Source organism: Chionomys nivalis, chromosome 6, assembly GCF_950005125.1.
Source record: "Chionomys nivalis chromosome 6, mChiNiv1.1, whole genome shotgun sequence".
Taxonomy (NCBI): Eukaryota; Metazoa; Chordata; class Mammalia; order Rodentia; family Cricetidae; genus Chionomys; species Chionomys nivalis.
In genome coordinates, this window is record NC_080091.1 from 40,245,679 (window position 1) to 40,268,590 (window position 22,912).

The 22,912-nt window shown below is 40.6% G+C and overlaps 1 protein-coding gene across 14 annotated transcripts in view; it reads left to right on the plus strand.

The window, feature by feature from the left end:
• Positions 1-22,912, plus strand: part of Add1 (adducin 1) — a 66,863-nt gene that overhangs the window by 26,393 nt on the left and 17,558 nt on the right. For all 14 annotated transcript variants that reach the window (XM_057771065.1, XM_057771066.1, XM_057771067.1 and 11 more), the window contains exons 3-9: positions 4,961-5,123; positions 11,227-11,378; positions 17,294-17,374; positions 17,599-17,748; positions 20,286-20,429; positions 20,519-20,617; positions 21,240-21,416. In XM_057771065.1, coding sequence (XP_057627048.1) covers positions 4,961-5,123; positions 11,227-11,378; positions 17,294-17,374; positions 17,599-17,748; positions 20,286-20,429; positions 20,519-20,617; positions 21,240-21,416 — 966 coding nt within the window. The remainder of the gene's footprint in view (positions 1-4,960; positions 5,124-11,226; positions 11,379-17,293; positions 17,375-17,598; positions 17,749-20,285; positions 20,430-20,518; positions 20,618-21,239; positions 21,417-22,912) is intronic.

Sequence of the window (22,912 nt, forward strand, 5' to 3'; positions counted from 1 at the left end):
GGCCCTGTCCTTACACTTCCTCACATTGGTGCTTCTGTGCTTACCTGTGCTGCACATTCTTATCTCCCTTCTACTCTGGTTTTACTCCGTCCCTTTAACTTTTGGGAGATGTCATTGTCTTTTTAAAAATGATATTTATTGTCTCATATACAGTGAGGACATATGGCTTTGAACTGGAGACGTAGCCGTAAGCAGGACTTAGGGAGCCTCTAGTAGATGGGGTTTGATTATATTGTTGTTATTGAGGTATAATGAGCAAGTACTCAGATCTGTGCAGAACTTGATGGTTTTGACATACAAAGGACAAATGCAGTCACCCAGATCAGGGCACAGATCTGACATTCCAGTTGATAGCGATAACGGATAAAAACAGTTAAGCACAGTGCTGAGAGCAGTGATGTTCTTCAGCTGAGTGTGACTGCTCAGAAGAGGCCTCTCTGAGGAAGGGGCTTAACCAGACGGTAGCATGGAGGAGCTGGCCATGTCAGTATCAAGAGGAGAAGCATTTTGGCTTGAAAGATGGATTCAGATGAATTTTTGGGGTAGGGACTCGAAGAGACAAAAGTTAGTGTGGTTGTTGCCTCCAAGGTAGATTCTAGAAGTTAGAGAGATTCTGAATGGCTTTGTAGCTTGAGATAGGAACTTAAATTGATTTCTAATCTTTGTGGAGATATTGGAGGGCTGCTGACAGGGAACAGATAGAATTCTGGCTTTAGTAGATAGTTGGAGCTGTAGTTAGGTCTAGGGTGGAAAGGGGCAGGCTTGTTTGGGATTCACTGAGAAAGCAGAATGTAGGGGTAGATGGGATAGAGGAAGTAGGAAGGAGAAGGAGCCATGAGAACACCTCGACTCTTGGCTCCAGTAGTTGACGCTGATAAAAGCCATAAGAAACTGTGCGAGCATGACTAGAGGCCGGTGAGAAATCTGAATTCAGCACACCTAGCCTGCGCCAGGACTGTGCCAGGCTCTGAGGGCTAAGGGGCCGAGAGGGAGAGCCTTCCTCACAAGATGTGTAGACTGTGTAGAGACTGTTGGAGCATTGCTGGTCTCAGTGCAGTGTGCGCTTGAGGACAGTAGTGAGGAGAGCAGAAAGCCAAGGAAAACTTGGCTCCATTAAGGTTGGGTGCAACCTTGTTGATTCTCCGTTTTGACAGCTGTGCTCTGGTGGTTGTTTGAATGGGAATGTCCCCACAGCTCCAGGATTCAAACACCTGCTCTTCAGTCAGGGGCTCTGTTTGGGGAGATTGTAGAACCTTTGTGGGGGTGCAGCCTTCCTGGAGGCAGGCTGTGAGTGTTTTATAATCTTGTACTGTTGGACTCTAGAATCCAAACACCGAGGAGGAGTCACCCCCAGAGACCATCCCTCACACCATAGCTGATGCAAAAGCATGAGGATTTTATTAATTCTATCATGACAGGGTCTCTCAGCATTCGGGAAGCCGAGAGACCTCGAATAGCTGGTATAGGCTACTTTTAAAGGAGAAGGCCACAGAAGCAAAGGGGGTTGTTCTTTGACCATTATAATTGGTTTATTTGAAAGGGCTATTACCAATAATTGGAGAGCTGTTGCCAGATCAGATGAAGTAAGAGGTCATTTTGACCCCATTTCCCAGGGGACTGAATCAAAACATACATATATGGGTAATTGTTCAGGAACTGAATAAGTGCATGTGTAGCTGTTAGGTCCTTGGTTCCCAGGAGAGGAGAGGAAGTACTATGGCACAGAGTCTGAGAGGGTTCAGAATTGTCAGAAATGGCTTCAGAATTGTCTTAAAGTCTTACAGTACCACTTCTGCTTTGCTGTGGTTGAACATGTGAGATTTCAGTTTCTTGCTCCTGCTACCATACCTCCCTGCCATGATGGAACTCTGGAACCATGAGACAAACAAACAAAACCCCTCTTTGATGAGTTCTTTTTGGCTTTTTAATTGCATTTTATCACAGCAATTATAAAGTAACAAATATAATAACTAATAATAGATATTAACAGTGAGGGAAACTGAAGGTTCTCTGTTACGTCTTTTTAACTTTTCTGTACATCTAGAACTACTCTAGACTCTAAAGGTTTTTTGTTGCTTTTTTGTTTGTTTGTTTTAAACATAGGCTTGGGCTGTGAGGGAAGTATGTACTGACATCATGTAGGTCTGTTCCTTTGGTCCCATAGAAGTGGCATAGAGCAAGGTCTGCCAGGAAACCAGTGCAACAATAGGAATGTTACTGTATTAGTTACTTTTCTTGTTGCTGTGACTAAGTACCTGGAAAAAAACCTTATAAGAGAAAGGGAACAGTGACTCTCAGGTTTAGTTCTTGTTTACTTGGCTCTGTACTCTTAGACAGACATTGTGGTGGCAAGAATGTGGTAAAGACTGGTCTTAACTTTTTAATGGAAAGCTTAGAGAATGTGGGAAGGAGGGAGAGGGGGAGGTTGGTAGGAGAGCAGAGAGACTGCCCCACCCCCAGGCTGGTGGCTCACACCTTTAATCCTAGCATCAAGCAGCAGAGTCAGGCAGATCATAGAGCCTCTTCACTATGATGGTTGACTCCATGCCAACCATTCATATTGCATATAAACGTCACCTGAAAGACCGATAATGTAGAAGACCCTCATAACCTGCTTTCTCTTTACTAAGGCTTTGAGTTCCTGGAGTTGAATTGTCTTACCTATCTCACTCAGTCTTTAGTGCCTAACACAGGGCCTGATGGTGGCACATTGGAATTGAATTTCCCATAGATGCATATGTAGATTTGGAAAGCATTGAAATGGATTGTTTTAGTTTTCAGACTAAGGGTTCATGAGGACAGGAAGCCTTTTAAATTGAGACATAAGCGTATCACCGTGCTCAGCATTTTATTTTATTTTTTCCTTTTTCTGTTTTTTAAAAGTAGTTCTTTTTGTAGCCCAGGCTGGAATTGAGTTTGCTGCCCCTGATGACCAGTATCCTGTGATGCTCGGTGACGGGCAGCTTCCTTAGTCTCTGTGCATGTGTATTTATATTCTCCTGCATTATGCTTTGATAACAAAGACAGATCAGTAGCTGTGTTTTGATGATTTATTTTACTGCCTTCGTCTTTGTTTTTCTTCCACCATTGACTAATATAAGCTATGAACACTGACTGTTTATCATGAGATGGTAGATCCTGCCTGATACCATTCAACTAGCAGTCATGCATTTGCTTGTTGTACACTTCCTCTAAGTGGTATATGTACTGGACTGCACTTTTGCTGTTTCTTTCAATAAGTTTTCAGATTAAGCAATGAAAAACTACGAATAAATTTAATTTGGAATCACTAAGTACTTGCATTAGATAAATCATCTAGTAAATTCGTGTTATCATCTAAGATATCATTTATAATTATTTGAAAAAAGATTTATTTCTTCATTAGCTTTTTGATAGGTTTTATCAATCTGAGGAAAGTTAAAAATATCTGAGCTAGGTATGATGGCATTTACATATTGTAGTGATGAGGCGAGCAGGCCTGCTTTTCATCCCGCCCGGCTCCCACACAGCTAGCTTTACACCCAAAATAACAACACACAAATTGTATTCTTTTAAACACTGCCTGGCCCATTATATCTAGCCTCTTCTTGGCTAATTCTCACATCTTGATTAACCCATTTCTAATAATCTGTGTAGCACCACGAGGTGGTGGCTTACCCGGGAAGATTCAGCATGTCTGACCTGGCGGCTGGCTCCATAGCTTCTGACCTCACTTCCTTCTACCCAGCATCCTGTTCTGTTTACTCCGCCTACCTAATTTTCTGTCCTATCAAAGGGCCAAGGCAGTCTCTTTATTAACCAATGAAAGTAACACATAGACAGATGACTTTCCTACATCAACATATAATCTCAGCAGTCAGAAAACCAAGGCAGGAGGATCTCTGTGAGTTCAAGCCTGGTCTACATAGAGAGCTTCAGGTCCGCTGTGGCTAAGCAGCTGCTAGACTCTTTTCCAACAAAACAAAACCATGACAACACAGAGAAACCTATCCTATTACAATAACAATTCTATGTTAAAATCATTATTTATTATCAATTTAGTCCATGTTTTTGCCTAATTTAGAATTACTTTTAATAAAAGATAAATATAGGGTTTCTTTAGATGCTTAGTTGACAAGAGTCTCACTCTGTGCCTCAAGGTGGCCTTGAACTTGCCATCTTCTTGCTTCTGTTTCCCAGATGCTTGGATTTTCAGGTTTGTTACCATGCCCAGCTATCTTTTTCTACTTAAAGAAAATTGTTTTGAGATAGGGTCTCTTATGCTGAGGTTGTTCTTGAACTTGTTCTGTAGTATAGGATGATCAGAGCTGATCTCTTGCTTCTGCCTCTCCTGAGGACAACAGGCATACACTACCGTGTCAGCTCTTTTTCTACTTTAACCAGGCACTTCCCTATTTTGAAGAAAATGCTAGAAAGCACAAAGTAGAATATAAACATTATCAAGAATCCTGTTACTGAGAATTATAATTATCATTTGATAAATTTTTAATCTTTTTCTAGTTTAAATTCCCATTTTGTCTTATAAAAACTGTATTACCTTTTTACTCAAAAATATATCAAGAGGAATTTTATGCTGTTTAATTTTTAAGATTTTTTCCCATTGAGTACATCTGTAAAATTCCCAGTGTGTTGAGTCAGTTCTTTAATTTCTGAAATGTGGCCTACTTTTTAAAATCTGTGGTGCCAAGATTAATTACCTTATGAATAAGTCTTTAAATACATTCCTGATTATTTTCTTAAAATAGATTTCCATGAATTGAATTCTGTTGTAAGTTTTAAGCTTTTATTTTGTTAAATGACTTACCAAAAAGACTATACCAGGTCATACTCTCAGAAGTGAAATGTGAGTGCTCTGTGTGCTGATCAAGCACTGGATGAAAACAAACATTTATCTGATAGTTAGTTACACGTGCATTCTGGGCCCCCAAAAAGTGCTTGACTATTTTAATATGCATTGTAGGCCTTCTGTGAAGAACTGGAATCCATGATCCAAGAGCAGTTTAAGAAGGGGAAGAATCCCACAGGCCTGTTGGCATTGCAGCAGATTGCAGACTTTATGACCGCAAATGTACCAAATGTCTACCCAGCAGCTCCACAAGGAGGAATGGCTGCCTTGAACATGAGTAAGTAGTTCCTGACTTTGTATGTGATCTGTAACTTTCTCATGTGAGCCACATGAGTATGCAACTGTACATTACATAGTATTGTTATTATTGTTGTGTTTTGTTTTTGTGGGATTGCTGGGATTAAAGGTGTGCACCACCATCACATGACTGTATTGAATATTTTGAAATCTCTGTTAATCATAGTAAAAGACAGATTGCAAACTTGAAGGTATCTTGAATGTAGAGGACTCATTTTCTGTAAGCCAGTGGGATTCTGTTATTTCTTATTCTTCGATTTACTTTACTTTTAATTAACATTAAATTCTTGTGCATGCCTTTAATTCCAACACTCAGGAGGCAGGGGTAGGTGGATCTTTGTGAGTTCAAGGCCAGCCTGGACTACAAAGTGAGTTCTAGAACAGCCAGGACTGTTTGACAGACAAACCCTGTCTCAAAAAACCAAAAAGAAAGAAAGAAAGAAAAAAAAAGAGAGAAATTCTCTCAGCATATCATTATCATTTTCAAACTTACCTGGCTGGTAATAAAGTATTTCTTTTATTAATTAATTAATTAATTGAAATTTATGTGCATTGGTGTTTTGCCATGGATGTCTGGTTCCCTGAACTGGAGTTATAGATAGGTGTGAATTGCCATGTAGGTGCTGGGAATTGAACTTGTGTTCTTTGGAAGAGCAGCCAATGCTCTTAACTGCCGAGCCATCTCTCCAGCCCTGAGATTCTGTGTTTCAATTAACTTAAAGCAGTCTATAATTTTTTTATGTGTATCAATGGTTTTCCTGCTTTCATGACTGTGTACCTCTAGAGCAACATTTCTTTCTTTCTTTTTTCTTTTCTTTTTTTTTTTTTTTTTTTTTTGGTTTTTTCGAGACACAGGGTTTCTCTGTGGTTTTTGGAGCCTGTCCTGGAACTAGCTCTTGTAGACCAGGCTGGTCTCGAACTCACAGAGATCCGCCTGCCTCTGCCTCCCGAGTGCTGGGATTAAAGGCGTGCACCACCACCGCCCGGCCTTCTTTCTTTCTTTAAAAGAAGGGATGGTGGTGGCACACGCCTTTAATCTCAGCACTTGGGAGGCAGAGGTAGGGAAATCCCTGCGAGTTCAAGGTCATCCTGGTCTACAGAGTGAGTTCTAGGACAGCCAGGGCTGTACAGAGAAACCCTGTCTTGCAAAACAAAACAAAAGAAAAACAAACAAGAAAAACTGTTTCTGGGGACAGGAGAGATGGCTCAACAGTTAAGAACACTGACTGCGGGGCTGGAGAGATGGCTCAGGGGCTGGAGAGATGGCTCAGAGGTTAAGAGCACTGCCTGCTCTTCCAAAGGTCCTGAGTTCAATTCCCAGCAACCATATGGTGGCTCACAACCATCTGTAATGAGGTCTGGTGCCCTCCTCTGGCCAGCAGGCATACACACAATATTGTATATATAATAAATAAAGAAATATTTAAAAAAAAAAAAAAAAAAAGAACACTGACTGCTCTTCCAGAGGACTGGGGTTCAATTTCCAGCACTCACATGGCAGCTCACAACTATCTGTAACTCCTGTTCCAGGGGATCTCAAACCCTTATACAGACATATCTGCAGGCAAAACACCAATGAACATAAAATAAAAATAAATAAATTATATATACATAAAAATGTTCGTTAGAGTTGTTCATGTTTTGTGTGTGTGCATATCCCTCAGAGGCCAGGAGAGGAATTGGAGAAGGGTGTGATTCACCACATGGGTGCTGGAACTTGAGCTCCAGTCCTCAGCCAGAGCAACCAGTGCTCTTGACTGCTAAGCCAGTCCCTAGGACAACACTTCTTGTCACCATTGTCACTGTTGCTTAGAAAAAGTGAGAAACAGCATTTCAAAGCCAAAGCCATGGTAAACATGGGTGAATGTAAGTAAGCAAAGATTAGTGTGTCTTGCTCATGTGGAGCATTACCTTAGCTGTTGACTTTGTAGACGTAACCTTACAAGGTAGATAACAGGGATAGGGCTGTTGTCAGAATCTTTTTCAGCCGGGCAGGTCACATCCTGCTTCTTCAGTGGTCTGGGCAGGAGTGGAGATGGGGGATATGGGCTTCCTCCTTCCTAGAATTCTACTGTTCTCATTGCCCTGCCTCCTACTTCCTGTGTGATTGACCTGCTCTGTAGGACAGGGGATTCAGTGTCAATCTCTGATGAGTTAGTTGGATGGTCAGCTCTGATTGAGAATACAAGGTACTGGCTTCAATTAGGTCTCCTGACATTTGCTGCTTACTTGTCTGTTGTATTCTTAGAACTTGCCTGGCCCCGGATGGTGACTGAGAGTTAATGAGTACAGAAATTGAAGAATCATTTAATGTACTAGCATGAAACCTAATGGCCACTAGCAAGGCATTCATGTTTCCCATGGACTCCTGATGGGTTAGACGACACTGGTGTGAGTTAGAGGATAGGAGAGTATATTGTCTCCCCATTATAAATACATTTTAGTAATAATTCACTGAAAACAGGAAGAAGGAAAAGAAGAACAGACTTGTTTCCTTCCAACTTTCTGTTTTTCCCCCTTCTTTTTAGAGCCCACCGTATTGTATTTAGATCTAGCACAGAAATGTACATCCTTAATTGTTTTCAGTACTATGTAGAATATATTCAAATTCATCATCATGTTTGATGTTAGTGATAGTTTTTATAGATTCCCTTTATTTGAGACTGTTTTCTTCTATTTGTAATTTGCTGAGAGGGTTTATCCTGAAGGAAGTTGAGCTTTATGAAGTATTTCTCCATCTATTGAAACATTCACATTTGTGTGGTTTTTTTATTATGATATTGTGAATTTTGATTTTTTTGTTTCTGGCTTTTGTTTTCTTTTGTTTTTTGAGGCAGGGTTTCTCTGTGTAGCCCTGACTGTCTGTAGACCAGGTTGGCTTCAAACTCACAGATAAGCCTGTCTTTGCCTCCCAAGTGCTGGAATTAAAGGTGTGGGCCACCACTGCCTGGCTTTAATTTTGTTATTTAAAGAGCCAACTTTTGATGGATGAATCAGGATTTTAATTTTTTTCTTTATTTTTGCCATATATGTTTATTATTGCAAATTTCCTTTTTATATACAAATTTTGTTTTGTTTTGCTTTTTTTATTGATTTTTATTGAGCTCTGCATTTTTCTCTGCTCGCCTCCCTGCCTTTCCCTTCCCCACTTCAACCCTCACCCAAGGTCCCCATGCTCCCAATTTACTCAGGAGATCTTGTCATTTTCTACTTTCTACTTCCCATATAGATTAGATCTATTTAAGTCTCTCTTAGTGTCTGCATTATTGTCTAAGTTCTCTGGGATTGTGGTTTATAGGCTGGTTTTCTTTGCCTTATGTTTAAAAAACCACCTATGAGTGAGTACATGTGATAATTGTCTTCCTGTGTCTGGGTTACCTCACTCAAAATAATGTTTTCTAGCTTCATCCATTTTCCTGCAAAATTCAAGATGTCATTTTTTTCTGCTGTGTAGTACTCCATTGTGTAAATGTACCACATTTTCCTTATCCATTCTTCGGTCGAGGGACATTTAGGTGTTTCTAGGTTCTGGCTATGATAAATAATGCTGCTATGAACATAGTTGAGCACACGTCCTTGTGGTATGATTGAGCATCCTTTAGATATATACCCAAAAGTGACATTACTGGGTCTTGAAGAATGTTGTTTCCTAATTTTCTGAGAAATTGCCACACTGACATCCAAAGGGGCTGTACCAGCTTGCGTTCCCACCAGCAATGCAGAAGTTGTCATCAGTGTTTTTGATCTTGGCCATTCTTACAGGTGTAAGATGGAATCTCAGAGTTGTTTGGATTTGCATTTCTCTGATGACTAAGGATGTTGAACATTTCCTTAAGTGCCTTTCAGCCATTTTAGATTCCTCTGTTGAGAGTTCTCTGTTTAGGTCTGTACTCCATTTTTTTTTTTATTGGATTATGTGATCTTTTGGTGTCCAATTTCTTGAGCTCTTTGTATATTTTGGAGATCAGACCTCTATCTGATGTGGGGTTAGTGAAGATCTTTTCCCATTCTGTAGGCTGTTTTGTCTTGTTGACTGTGTCCTTTGCTTTACAGAAGCTTTTCAGTTTCAGGAGGTCCCATTTATTAATTGTTTCTTTTAGTGTCTGTGCTGCTGGGGTTATATTTAGGAAGTGGTTCCTTGTGCCAATGTGTTCAAGAGTACTTCCTACTTTCTTTTCTATAGGATTCAGTGTGGCTGGCTTTATGTTGAGATCTTTGATCCATTTGAACTTGAGTTTTGTGCATGGTGATAGTTATAGGTCTATTTTCATTCTTCTGCATGTTGATATCCAGTTATACCAGCACCACTTGTTAAATATGCTTTCTTTTTTCCATTTGATATTTTTTGTTTCTTTATCAAAGATCAGGTGTCCAAAGATGGTGGATTGATATCTGGATCTTCTGTTTGGTTCCATTGGTCCTCCTGTCTGTTCTTATGCCAATACCAGGCTGTTTTCAGTATTGTAGCTCTGTAGTAGAGTTTGAAGTCAGGGATTGTTATGCCTCCAGAAGTCCTTTTATTGTACAGGATTGTTTAGGCTATCCTGGGTTTTTTGCTTTTCCATATAAAGTTGAGTAGCATTCTTTCGAGGTCTTTGATGAATTTTTTTTTCTTGCTTTTTCAAGACAGGGTTTCTCTGTGGTTTTGGAGCCTGTCCTAGAACTAGCTCTTGTAGACCAGGCTGGTGTCGAACTCACAGAGATCCGCCTGCCTCTGCCTCCCAAGTGCTGGGATTAAAGGCGTGCGCCACCACCGCCCGGCTCTTTGATGAATTTTGCTGGGATTTTGATGGGCATTGTGTTGAATCTTTATGTTTTGCTTTTTGAGACAGGTTTTCACTGTGTAGTCCCAGCTGTCCTAGAACTTCCTCAGTAGACCAGGCTGGCCTTCAACTCACAGAGATCCTCCTGCTTCTGCCTACTGAGTAATGGGATTAAAGGTGTGTATCACCGCTGCCCTACATTATATAAAGTTTTTAAGTCTTTACTTTTAAATTATAGTTTTTGCATGATTAGAAAGGAGATTGTACTAAACAATCTTGAAAGAAGAATCATCCATTCTATGCTTTTTCTTTTATCTGTTCACTCAGAAATATAATACTGCAAGCTATGATTGTTGCTTGCTGCCTCATGTTATTTTTTTGTAGCCATGTGTTCACCATAATCCACTTTCCCTTCCACAGGTATCCAAGCCCCTTTCACATACTGACACACCACATTTCTGAGGCCTGCTCATAACGATAGTCTGTGCTGTGTTGACAGACGTCACCCATTTGGTCCTCTTCACTGTCCTCTGATCCCCATATCTCATTTTTTGCTGGAGAAAATATCATTACAGGTTTTTTTTTTCCTGCTTGTTTCATGACTTGGTCCTGGCATCTCATGACAGGGTCCTGGTCTACTTGCCGAAGTAAATGAACATGATTCAGAGACCTTCCTTCCTTCCTTCCTTCCTTCCTTCCTTCCTTCCTTCCTTCCTTCCTTCCTTCCTTCCTTCCTTCCTCCCTCTTTTTAAAATTTATTTATTTATTATGTATACAGTGTTCTTCCTGCATGTATGCCTGCAGGCCAGAAGAGGGCACCAGAACTCATTGCAGATGGTTGTGAGCCACCATGTGGTTGCTGGAGCAGTACTCTTAACCACAAAGCCCTCTCTCCAGCCCCAGAGATCTTTCAAGAACCAAACTGCTGGCTCTTTCAGATGCATGTATTACAAACTGATGAAATACCCATAAGTTAAATCTTTGAAATATGACTTCGGTTTTCCTTACAGACTTCTTGTATCACCTGACAGCCAGTCCCCACCCCAACCCACCCCCCACCCAGGCTGTAAATTTCCTTTCAATCTATTCTTTACTGCTTCTCCCAAATTTGACTACCTTTTTGTTACCTATTTTTGAACTATATATTAATGCCAGAGAGAACATTCTTTTTGTCATTGAAGTTTTTGAAATTTTATGGTCTAATATGGACAATAAATAGTACTATGGTAATTGATTTGCATTTGACAAATGGAAACAATAAAATACCAATAAAGTTTTTAAAACAAACAGAAGTTTGACTTCTGTCTTTCCTTATCCTAGGTCTTGGTATGGTCACCCCTGTGAATGACCTCAGAGGCTCTGACTCCATTGCGTATGACAAAGGGGAGAAGCTGCTGCGCTGTAAACTGGCAGCGTTTTACAGACTGGCAGACCTTTTCGGGTGGTCTCAGCTGATCTACAACCACATCACAGTGAGTACTCCAGACCCGTGCCCGAGTGGGTGAGTGCTCATTAGCCGTCCAGCTCGCACTGCATAAGTGAGTCTCTTTGGAGTCCTTACAGGACGCAAGAATTGGCAAGTGTGAGTTCAGAGTTGTGAGAGCAGTTCTTTAAAACATCTTTCTTGCATGCCAACCTAATAAATGTTTATCAAATTAGAAGCAGTTTCTAAAATTCATTTATGACTTACAAATCTAATAGTATTTTCTTTCTGATTCTGGTCAAAGCTTCTCTGTTATGCTTGTGTTTTCAGCTTCTCTAGTTTTCTGCCTTTTCCCAACATTATCAGGGCCTCTCTGTTCCGCAGTGTAGATTTGTAACAAATGTTACTGGCTGTCTGTTCTCTCTGTACTAACCATTGTTCCAACTCAGGTTGTATTGGGGACTGTATGAGTCCTGCCCTTGTGCATGGTTCCTTCTGTTTTCTAACCAATCAGCCCATCCTTTACTCTGTTTTTATTCAGTTTGTTTTCATGGCCCATCATCTCAGTAATGCTCTTTGCTAGTTTTATGATGCCTGAATTCAATCCCTGGGACCCACGTGGTGGAAAGAGAAGAAGAAGGACAGACTCCGTGGAGTTGTTCTCTAGCCTTCCCACAGGAGCTGGCAAGTGCTCCTTCTTCCTTCAGTAAATAAATAAATGTAAAAAAATGAATTCAAGATTGTTCTTGACTGTGTTTCAAAGCTAGTTTGAGCTAGCTAGAGCTTCACGTGTTCCTGTCTCAATAAACAATACGTAAATCCAGAGAACAACACCCTGCTGCCCTTCTTTGAGTTCTCTGAGTAACCGCCTTTGCTGTGTCACAGAAAATAGCGGCATTCTTTCTGTCTCTAGCCACACTGTGCCTGGCTGTGAGTCACATCGCCTCCTTCCTCCTAAACGCCTAAGGGACCACAGCTTGCTTTCCTTTTCCTCATTCTTATGTAGTTTTTCTTGTTCTTGTTGTTGTTGTTTTCCATTTAGTTTCTTTCACTGGATTTAAAAAACTTTACTTTTTGTAAACTACTTTTTCTCTGTGTAGCTCTGGCTGTCCTGGAATTCGTTCTGTAGACCAGACTGTCCTCAAATTCAGAGATCTACCTGCTTCTGCCTTCTGAATGCTGGAATTAAAGGTGTGCACCACCACCGCCTGACTAAAACTCTAAAACTTTACTATTTTTAAAAGTTTTTGAGGGCTGGAGAGATGACTCGGTGGTTAAGAATACCGACTGCTCTTCCAGAGGACCCAGGTTCAATTCCCAGTACCCAGATGGCCTCTCACAACTGTTTGTAATGCCAAGATCTGACACCTTCACACAGACATGCAGGCAAAACACCAGTGCACATTAAATAAAGTTAAAAAAAGAAACTTTCTTTTAAAAAAATGTTTATTCGTGTGTGTGTATGTGTGCGTTCCTGCCTGCCTATATATGTGTCTGTGCGGACACTCACAGAGGCCAGAGAGATGTGTATGATCCCTTAAAACTAGGATTGCAGGTGGTTGTAAGCTGCCATGTGGGTGCACATACTGAACTTGGATCTTTTCGAAGAGCAGAGAACACTCTTAACCAATGAGCCATCTCTCCAGCCCCCCACATTTACAAGTTTTGTTTTGTTTTGTTTTGTTTTTCTCGAGACAGGTTTCTCTGTGGTTTTGGAGCCTGTCCTGGAACTAGCTCTTGTAGACCAGGCTGGTCTCGAACTCACAGAGATCCGCCTGCCTCTGCCTCCCAAGTGCTGGGATTAAAGGAGTGCGCCACCACCGCCCGGCCCACATTTACAAGTTTTTGAGACTGGTCTTTTTTTTTTAAGTTTTATTTATTCATTTATGTATTTATTTATTATGTGTACAATATCTTCCTGCATGTACACCTGCATGTCAGAAGAGGGCGCTATATCTCATCATAAAAGGTTATGAGCCACCATGTGGTTGCTGGGAATTGCCAGATCCTCTGGAAGAACAGTCAGTGCTCTTAACCTCTGAGCCATCTCTCCAGCCCATAGTTTTTGAGGCTGGTCTTAACTCAGTATGTGACCCAGGCAGACCCCCAACTTGCAATATTGAATTTTTAAAATTATTATTACAATGCCTGCTTATTATAACAAGTATGCCTTATGTATTTGTTACAGATGTCTAAAGAAAAACTCATACTCCTGCCAAACTCCTATTTGTCTTGAGGTAGCCAGTGCTGTCTGCTCTAGCAGCTGTGTAGATTGCTTGAGCCTTTTCTCCATATATATCTGTGGCTGTTTTCCACATGTAAACTCATGACTAGTGCTTGCTCCAGTTTAGCTGCTTTCTGGGCTCAGAGGGATGTGAAACCTCTTGAAGCTGAGGTCTGGCGCCTTCCTTGTTAGCAGTGTGTTGTGCTACTCTGTCTGCATTGATCTGTACTGCAGATGCCGAGTTGCCTCCTTCCTGTCTGCTTGCTGCATTGCTGTTAAAATGAACTTTTCAAAATGCAGGCTGTATGCTTGTTACCATGTGCTGCACCCTTGTGTGGGGTAGAGTGTTATCCTTCCCTCTTCCCATGAAGCAGTGATTCTTCTCAATCTGTCCAGTCAACTGGAGCATCAGCTGTATAAGCAGAGCTGCTGTGTAGGCTGGCTGTGGGCCTGGCACAGTGTAGGTGTGCCCTCAAACATTAAGTGGTGACCAGCTCTGGCTGAAGTAAAATTACTTGAGGAAAATTGTGAAAAACAATTCACCAGAAACTTTTGATAGCTGAGCAGTAGGCCCAGTTAGCTTAGTTCATGTGCCAGTGCACATCCTGGCATGCTGGAAAGTTGCTAGCCCTTCCGGATAATTACACTGGACAGAAAACTCAGATGGAGATTTAATGGTAATTGCTTCCATGCAGATGTTACAGCTGTGATAGGAATAGAAAATTTAGTCCCTGGTTTTAACAGTAGCTTCATTATTTGTGTGTTTTTAAGATGCTTTGTATAACTCACCCTGTTATGAATGCTATTTTAGTGACTTGGACTCAGATTATAGGTGTTCCCCTCTCCCCTGTAATTTGTTTGATGTTGACAGAATTAATTAAAATGCCAGTTAGATGTTTACTGTTCTGTCTTTAACTGTCTTTAAGTGTTCTGTTTAGTTATTAATATAGAGTTAAAAAATAATCCATTACCAAAAAGATTTTCTGTATGTTATGAACTAGAACCAGAGTCTTTGAAGAAGAAAACACCCCCCAACACACACACACACCCGGCTTGGCTTTTTAAATTTTAGAGTGTATATGATATCCATTTGTTTTGCCATTAGACACCATAACAGCATCTAGATATTCTTATGTAGATACTTAGCAGGAAAGAGATATTAACAGTATCAGTGCAAAAGTAAGTGCTAAGAGGTCATTCTGTCTTTTCTTTGTAAGAGGGTCAGGGATTTTCTGCTAAGGGGATTTGAAAGTGCTGACAGGTGCTGGCAGCTTGGAGAGGATTGTCTGACTTAGATCTTTAACATTGTGTCAAATTTAGAGAAGCTTTGGAGATGGGGAAGGACAAGCCAGGGTGGCCCAGCTGGGATTTTGGGCTGAGGCCCTCCCTTCTTGGCGACCCTTTTCTGGACCTTTCTGTCCTGCATTAGTTAAGTCTTAGCACTGGTAAAGCCTCACAGATGGTTGCTTCAACTCTAGTCTGGAGTTCACCCTCAGGCCAGTGCACAGGGTGTGGGGGATATAGTTTTGATCTCTGCAGCCATACAGCCCACCTCTTCCTTCTGAGTGCTGAGGTGTGTTTGGTATTTTTTTTTTTTTTCCGAGACAGGCTTTCTCTGTGGTTTTGGAGCCTGTCCTGGAACTAGCTCTTGTAGACCAGACTGGTCTCGAACTCACAGAGATCCGCCTGCCTCTGCCTCCCACGTGCTTGGATTAAAGGCTTGCGCCCCCACCACCCGGCTCTGTCTACTCTTATTTACAGAGGAGAGGTGATAGCCAAGGGTACAGACACAGGGATGACTGTTAAAGAAGCCTATTTTGAAATGCTCTTTTTTCATTGGATGTCTGAATTTTGTGTGAAATCCCTTTTGCTTTAGACTAAGAAATTTATATTTAAGTGTTTGATATAAAACATGTAAATCTGTTAAGCCTACAATTGGTTTTATATATTACTGTTGTTGTTTGCTAAAGGGTCTCACTGTATAGCTCTGGCTAACTTGGAACTTGCTGTATAGACCAGGCTGGCCTCAGGGGAAATAAAAGGAGAAATAACTATAAAATAAACGCAAAACAAGAAAATAACTTCATAGAAAAAGTAAAATATTTTATCATAAGAAAAATTGTCCAACTCATGAGTAACCAGGAAATTCTTTTTCCCTTCCTCCCTTTCCTCTATAATACTGTGCTTAAGCTTAGCGAGTATTGCGGAGTTTGTTAACCAGTAACAGGTGTATAACATGCTTTTGTTTAGTCTGTAAAAACTTTTTGAGACAATGTCTTACCTAGGGGCTCTTGAGAACTCAAGGTCATTCTAATTTAGCTTCCTTCCCAAGAGCTGGAATCACAGGCATGCTTTGCCTTGCAGCCTTGTAGAGAGGCACTTAAGTCTATCCCCAAATTATTGCTTATGAAAATGAGATAATCTTTTATTGTGGGATCAGCTCTTCCTTTTCTCATTGCTATATTTTTGGTATATGCTGGATATATGATGCTTTTTTGTGCTGAATGAATTGTTGTAGAGATAGACACACACAGAAAAACCAAAAGATTTTGTTCTTTTGTGTTCATCTTTCCATCATCTTATAGGTTTGTGTGTTAGCAAAATCTAATTTGGAACTTTTACTTATTATTCATTTTAAGTGTATGTGTGTTTGCTTGTCTGTGTTAACACTGTGTGTGTGCAGCTGTCTGTAGCAGGCTTTTTTTTTTGGGCCACCAATCAGCTCCTAAGTCATGACACAGAGACTTTTTTCTAGTTATGAATGCTCAGCCTTATCTTAATGCTTGTCCTACTAGCTCTTAGAATTTAACCTGTTTCTCTCCATCTACGTTTGCTTTGGGACTTTCCCCCTTTCTTTCCTTCTGTATATCTTTCACTGCTTCTTGTGTCTGTCTGTCTGGCAGCTGCCTAACTTCTAGGATTGGGTATGTCCCAGTCTTTTCCCCTTGTTCTCTCTGGAATTTAGAGTTCTCCTCCTGTTTATTCTGTCAACCAGCCACACCTATTCCTCTCCTGTTGACTGGTCAGCTTTTTATTTGACCAATCAGGTATCTTAGTCAAGCAAGTTGAAACAAATGTAACGTATCTTTACATAATTAAACAAATACAGCGAAAGAAATGTAACGCATCTTAATATTGTTAAACAAATGCAGCATAAACAAATATAACACACCTTTACACAGTTAAAGTAGTATTCCTCAGCATAAACACCTGTAACATATCTTTACCTCGTTAAACAAATATTCCACAACAGATATCTACAGAGACCAGAAGTGGGGTTGGGTCCCCTGGTATTGGAGTTAATAGGTTGTTTGAACTGTCTGATATGCATTCTGAGAACCAGACCTGGATCCTCTGCAAGAGCAGCAAGTGCTCTTAATTGTTTATCCATTTTTCCTAGCTCCTTGAAAAACTTTATAAAGGGTTTTGTTTTTTATTACTCTACTTCTGAGGATTGGCACCATTTTGCCATGAGACTGATGGCCACAATGACTAATTGGCATATCAGAGGGTGAGTGCTGGATTGTTTGGCTTGTTTCCTTTACAGTCAGTTTTCATTGACATGACCAGTATGTATTTGACAATTTAATTGCTGTACAGTATAGTAAATGTTCACTTATTAGCTTTGTGATAGACTGTATGCTTTAGTTCTGTAGTCATTCACCTGTGACTCTGTGTTCCGTAAGTGACACAGTTAATTATAGCTGGACTTCTGTGCTAACTCAGGTATTTTCCCATAGACCAGAGTGAACTCCGAGCAGGAACACTTCCTCATCGTCCCCTTTGGTCTTCTCTACAGTGAAGTGACTGCATCCAGCTTGGTGAGAATGCCCTTCTCTTTGGCATCGTGTTATAAAGATTGTATTAGATCTTGTAAGTGCTCTCACGTCTAGTTGCAGCGCCTAATTGAGTATACAAAACTGGTTAGTTTGGAGAGAAACCTTTGAAAGAAGTTATAGACACTTTGAACTTGGCTTTCAGTGTTTTCTAGTAAGGGTACCTTGAAGTCATCTTGAAAGTTAAAGGTTTGCCTCTTTGTTTGCAGGTTAAAGTCAATCTACAAGGAGATATAGTAGATCGTGGAAGTACTAACCTGGGAGTAAATCAAGCTGGCTTCACCTTACATTCTGCAATTTATGCTGCACGACCAGATGCTAAGTGTATTGTGCACATTCACACACCAGCAGGGGCAGCGGTAAGTGTGCCATGCTTGGAGCTTTGTAGGTTTCATTTCATTTATTTATTTGGTGTTTTTTTGTTTGTTTGTTTGTTTTATTTTGTTTTGTTTTCAAAACAAGGCCTCACTTTGACTTTGTATCTCTGGGTATCTACTCACTATGTAGACCAGGCTGGTTTCAAATTCACAGAAATCCACTTGTCTCTGCCTCCTAAGTGTTGGGGCTACAGGCATGTGCCACTGTGCCCAACTTACTTTGTAGATTTTAAAGCTCTGACTTGCTCTTGCTTGTTATAGCAAGCAAATAATTCTAAATTGTTATATATTTTATACATACACACATACAAAATGCTTAGAGCTAGGGAGATGGTCAACAGGTAGGAAAGAATATTTACTTCTTGAACAAAGGACCTCAGTTCAAATACCTAGGATCCACATAAAATACTGTATGTCTGGTGAGATGGCTCAATGGTTAAGAGTACTGACTGCTCTTCCAGAGGACCTGGGTTCAATACCCAGCACCCACATGGCAGCTAACAAATGTCTGTAGCTCCAAGATCTGACACCCTCACACAGAGATACATGAAGGCGAAATGCCAATATACATAAAATAAAAACAAATTAATTATTAAAAAAAAACTGTATGTGGTTGTGTGCATGCTTGTAACCTCATTACTGTGAGGGGGCAGAGAAAGGAAGATCACTGGGTTTTGATGGCTACCAACCCAGCTCTAGGTTTAGTGAGAGACGCTGTCTCAAAGGGAGTAAGATGGAGAGCAATGGAACAGGACACTGCTGTCTTTCTCTGGTGTATGTGTATGATATATGCTTGCACAGGTATTTACCCACATCTACACTTCTGGCACATCACAAATAGTCATACACAGGAATATAAACTCTACAACTGATTGACTTTTTTTTTTTTAATGCTCTCTTTCTGTCTACATATGTTCCTGGGGATAGAACTAAGCCTACATATAACATTGAGCTACACCTTCAGTCTCTAGTTTGACCTCCATCCCTTCCTCCCTAGCTTCTTGCTATGTATCCCTGACTGACCTGGAACTGTATAGCTACTTGTAGCAATTCTTTTGCCCCACTGAGATAGGGTCTCCTTATGTAGTCTAAGTTGGCCTTAAACATATGATTCTCCTGCTTTGGCCTCTCAGCCTGAGGATTATAGGTCTACACCATTGCAGCTGAACATATGTTTCCTTTTTTTTTATTCTGTTTTTTGAGACAGGGTCTCACTGTGTATGTAGCTCTGGCTATCTTGGAACTTTCTGTGTAGACCAGAATGGTCTTAAACTCACAGAAATTCACCTGCCTCTACCTCTAGAGTGTTGAGATAAAGGCTTGTACACTCTGTCTAGCTTAAGTAAATGTTAAAAATTAGCGTATTTTTGGACAAATTTAGAAGAACTTTAGGAAGCATAAAGATTGGGTAAATTTTTGTTTGTTTACAGTACTGAGGATTGACGCCAAGGCTAGGCACATGCTCTACACTGAGCTATTCCTTATTTCCCTTTTTACTTTGTATTTTGAGTCAGAGTTTTACTCTGTATCTCAGGCTGCTTTTGAAATTGAGATCATTCTACCCAAGTCTGTGAGTAGCTTGAGCCCACCTGTGAGTGACAGGCCCTATCTGCCATGCCTGGCTACTTATTTTTTGAGACTCAACTTTACTTTAAAGCTTTCTATGAGTTCGAGGCCAGTCTGGTCTACAGAGTTAGTTTCAGGACAGTCAAAACCATGCAAAGAAACTCTGTCTTGAAAACAAATTTACAAAAAACAAAAACAAAAAAACCCTCTTTATTATATAGCCAGGCATAGTGGTACATGCCAATGATACAGGCAGATCTCTGAGTTTGAGACCAGCTTGGTCTACATAGTGAGCTCCAGGACAGTCCCACCTATATAGTAAGAATTGTTCTCAAAAAACAGAGGCAGAGGCAGGCTGATCTTTGTGAGTTTGAGGCCAGCCTGATCTATAAGAGCTAGTTCCAGGACAGCTCCAAAGCTACAGAGAAACCTTGTCTCGAAAAACCAAAAACAAAAAACAACCCCCCCAACTCACTCTACTACATTTATTTAAATAAATATAAGAGGAATTTTATAGTTATGTAGTTGTCAATTTGTTATAAATTTTTATCTAATTTTCAGATGTTTTTTCTCTTATCTACAGACTAAATTAAAATGTGAATAAAACCTTGTAGCACTTGGAACTTTCCCTTTGAGACGAGGCTCCTCAGAGGGCCTATTGTCTGCTCCTTTCATGAAACCATGACTCACTGTGTTAATAAGAACTGACTGGCGTAGCATTTGTAATCTCTGGAAAATCTCAGGCATGGTTTTCTCCCAAGTTCTCCTAGCTACTGTCAGGGGCCCTAGAAGTAATGTTTATATTTAAGTTTATGGGTTCATTTGTTTCCAACAAGAGAATGAAATTAAACATATATCACTGTCATTTTATTTCTGTGAGGAAAGCATTTGTGTGTTGTAAGTTGCTGTTTACCTGTGGCTTTTCTTTGTCGTGGTGGCCATTTGGTGTCTAGGTCTCTGCAATGAAATGTGGGCTTTTGCCTATCTCCCCGGAGGCACTTTCCCTTGGAGATGTTGCTTATCATGACTATCATGGCATTTTGGTTGATGAAGAGGAAAAAATTTTGATTCAGAAAAATCTGGGCCCTAAAAGCAAGGTCAGTAGCATCTCATGGTATTTCAGTTGTAGAGCCAAAATGATCAGACTTGGTGCCTTGTTCCTCAGATCTCCCTTGCTTTCTCTTAGGTTCTCATTCTCCGGAATCATGGGCTTGTGTCAGTTGGAGAGAGTGTGGAGGAGGCCTTCTATTACATCCATAACCTTGTGGTTGCTTGTGAGATCCAGGTAGACCATTCCATTTAGCTTATAGTTTATTTGGATGTTTCTGGGGTTCATGTGGGTTTTCTGATACTTGATTTGCAAGAATGAAGGTTTGAGCAAGCCCTTAGCCACGATGAGTTTATGATTTGGAATTTGTAAAAGATTGCTGGGATTTTCATTTCTAATTTTTCATACATATAAATGCTTGTATCACTTATGTAGTATTGGTGTGTGATATGGCTTTATGTATGTCCTATATATATATATATTACTGCATTTGACCTTTCCTTACAATCCTTGTAAAAAAGATGGAGCAAAAATGTAGAGGTTTTTTTGCTTCTCAGCATCAGTCTTCCTCATACCTCTCTGCTCTGCTCCAGCTCCTGCTGTCCCACTACTCGTTACCGACAGCCGTCAGGTAATGAGGAAAAGTGCCCATTTTCTTAGGAGTGTCCATATTTTGTCACCGTAAGAAAAATCTCTGAAAATGACCTTGTAATCAGTCTGTCCCATGTGTTCTATTGCTCTCTGTGCAGTGTGTGTGTGTGTGTGTGTGTGTGTGTGTGTGTTACAGTATCTTTTCAGGGTCATCTGGTTCTCTTAATTTCATCATGGGACCAAGCCATGTTTGCTTGTTTTTGAAAAGGTTCGAACTCTGGCAAGTGCTGGAGGACCAGACAACTTAGTTCTGCTGGATCCTGGGAAGTACAAAGCCAAGTCCCGTTCTCCAGGGACTCCAGCAGAGGAGGGCAGTGGATCAACTCCCACATGGCAGATTGGGGAGCAGGAATTTGAAGCTCTTATGCGGATGCTCGATAATCTGGTGAGAATGTTGCATGCACTAGACAACAACTTCATTGTTCTAAAGCTCAAATGTAGTTTACGTAGCAGTTGAAGTGGCTGTCTCCATGTGTATCTGAATGTTGTCATACTAAACTTCTTGAAGAATTCCCAGTTTTTAATTACTAGGCTAAATCATAATAAAATGTGGAGATAAAGGTTCTTTTTTCCAATTTATTTATTGCGACAAAGTCTCATAAAACCAGGCTGTCCTCAGATTTGTTGTGTAGATGTGGATGATCTTGAACTTCCGATTCTGTTCCGCCTTCCAAGTTCTGGTATGAAAGGGTATATGCACCATGCTTGCTTTTATGCAGTGCTGGAACTAGAGCTCAGGGTTCTGTACATGTTAGGCAGTTATTCTTCCAAGTGAGTCACATTCCAAGTTCTGCTCTTTTTTTTTTTTAAGATTTTATTTAAAATTATATATGTTTGTGTGTGTTTGCAGTGCCCACAGAGCCCAAAAGAGGGTATTAGGCTGGAGTTACAGCAGTTACTTTGGTGGGTGCTTAGAACTAAACTTGGGTGCTGCAAGAGCTGTAAGTGCTCTTAACCACTGAGCAATGTCTCCAGCCCCTGATCCATTTTTAAATATAATTTTGTGTTTAGATTTAGTGGGAACTAAGAATGCAGTTGGATCACTAGCAGTAAGGTTAGTCAGTACCTGTTATCCTGTAAGCCAACTAGAGAGGGACTGTCTAATGCCATCAAGCGTTTTGTTTTTATTTACTAATCATTTTGCTATTTGGGCCTGATTGCATATGATTACATAGTTCCATAGATATTTGCTGCCTGTCTACTTGTGCTGCTTGAAGATCACAGAGCCCAGTGTGGTGTAGATGTTCAGCTTGCAGGACTTCTTCCATAATAGGGAATGAGAGCACACATTGAAAAAAAAAAAAGAGGTCAAGATATGTCTGTTTGTGGCTTGGTATGCATATTGAGCTCCCGCACAGTTGGGCTATATAGATTGGCCCTATCTCAAAAAACAAGAAGAAAATTTGTTTTATAGGTGGTCCTCAGGAAGTGTCCCAAAGAATAGATAAAATCATCACAGGGCAAGCTGTGGGAAGGAAGGCAACAGCATAGAGGCTGGTTCACAGTTGGAGACGCGGCATAGGTACATGGAGTGCACTGTGGACAATCTGTTGAACTCAGGCTGTCGGAATTATTAGCACAAACCATCATCTGCTGCATCATCTTGGTGACCTTCTCTCTCTATTATTTAGCAAAACATTTTCAGCTTAATGATTTGAGACAGCATATCGTTAGTGTTTCATCACTTCCGTGGGCCAGCAATCCAGGCACCAGTGAACTCTGAAGGCTACAGTCAGTAGTAGAGTAGTGGCTAGGACTGGGTTCTCATCAGAAAGCTCAGCTGAGGGACAATCTGTTTCTTAATGACTGCTGTATCCATGGTAGCTTGCTTTTCAGAGCTAGCAGTGTGGAAGTAGACCCACAGAACAGGCACTATTGTTT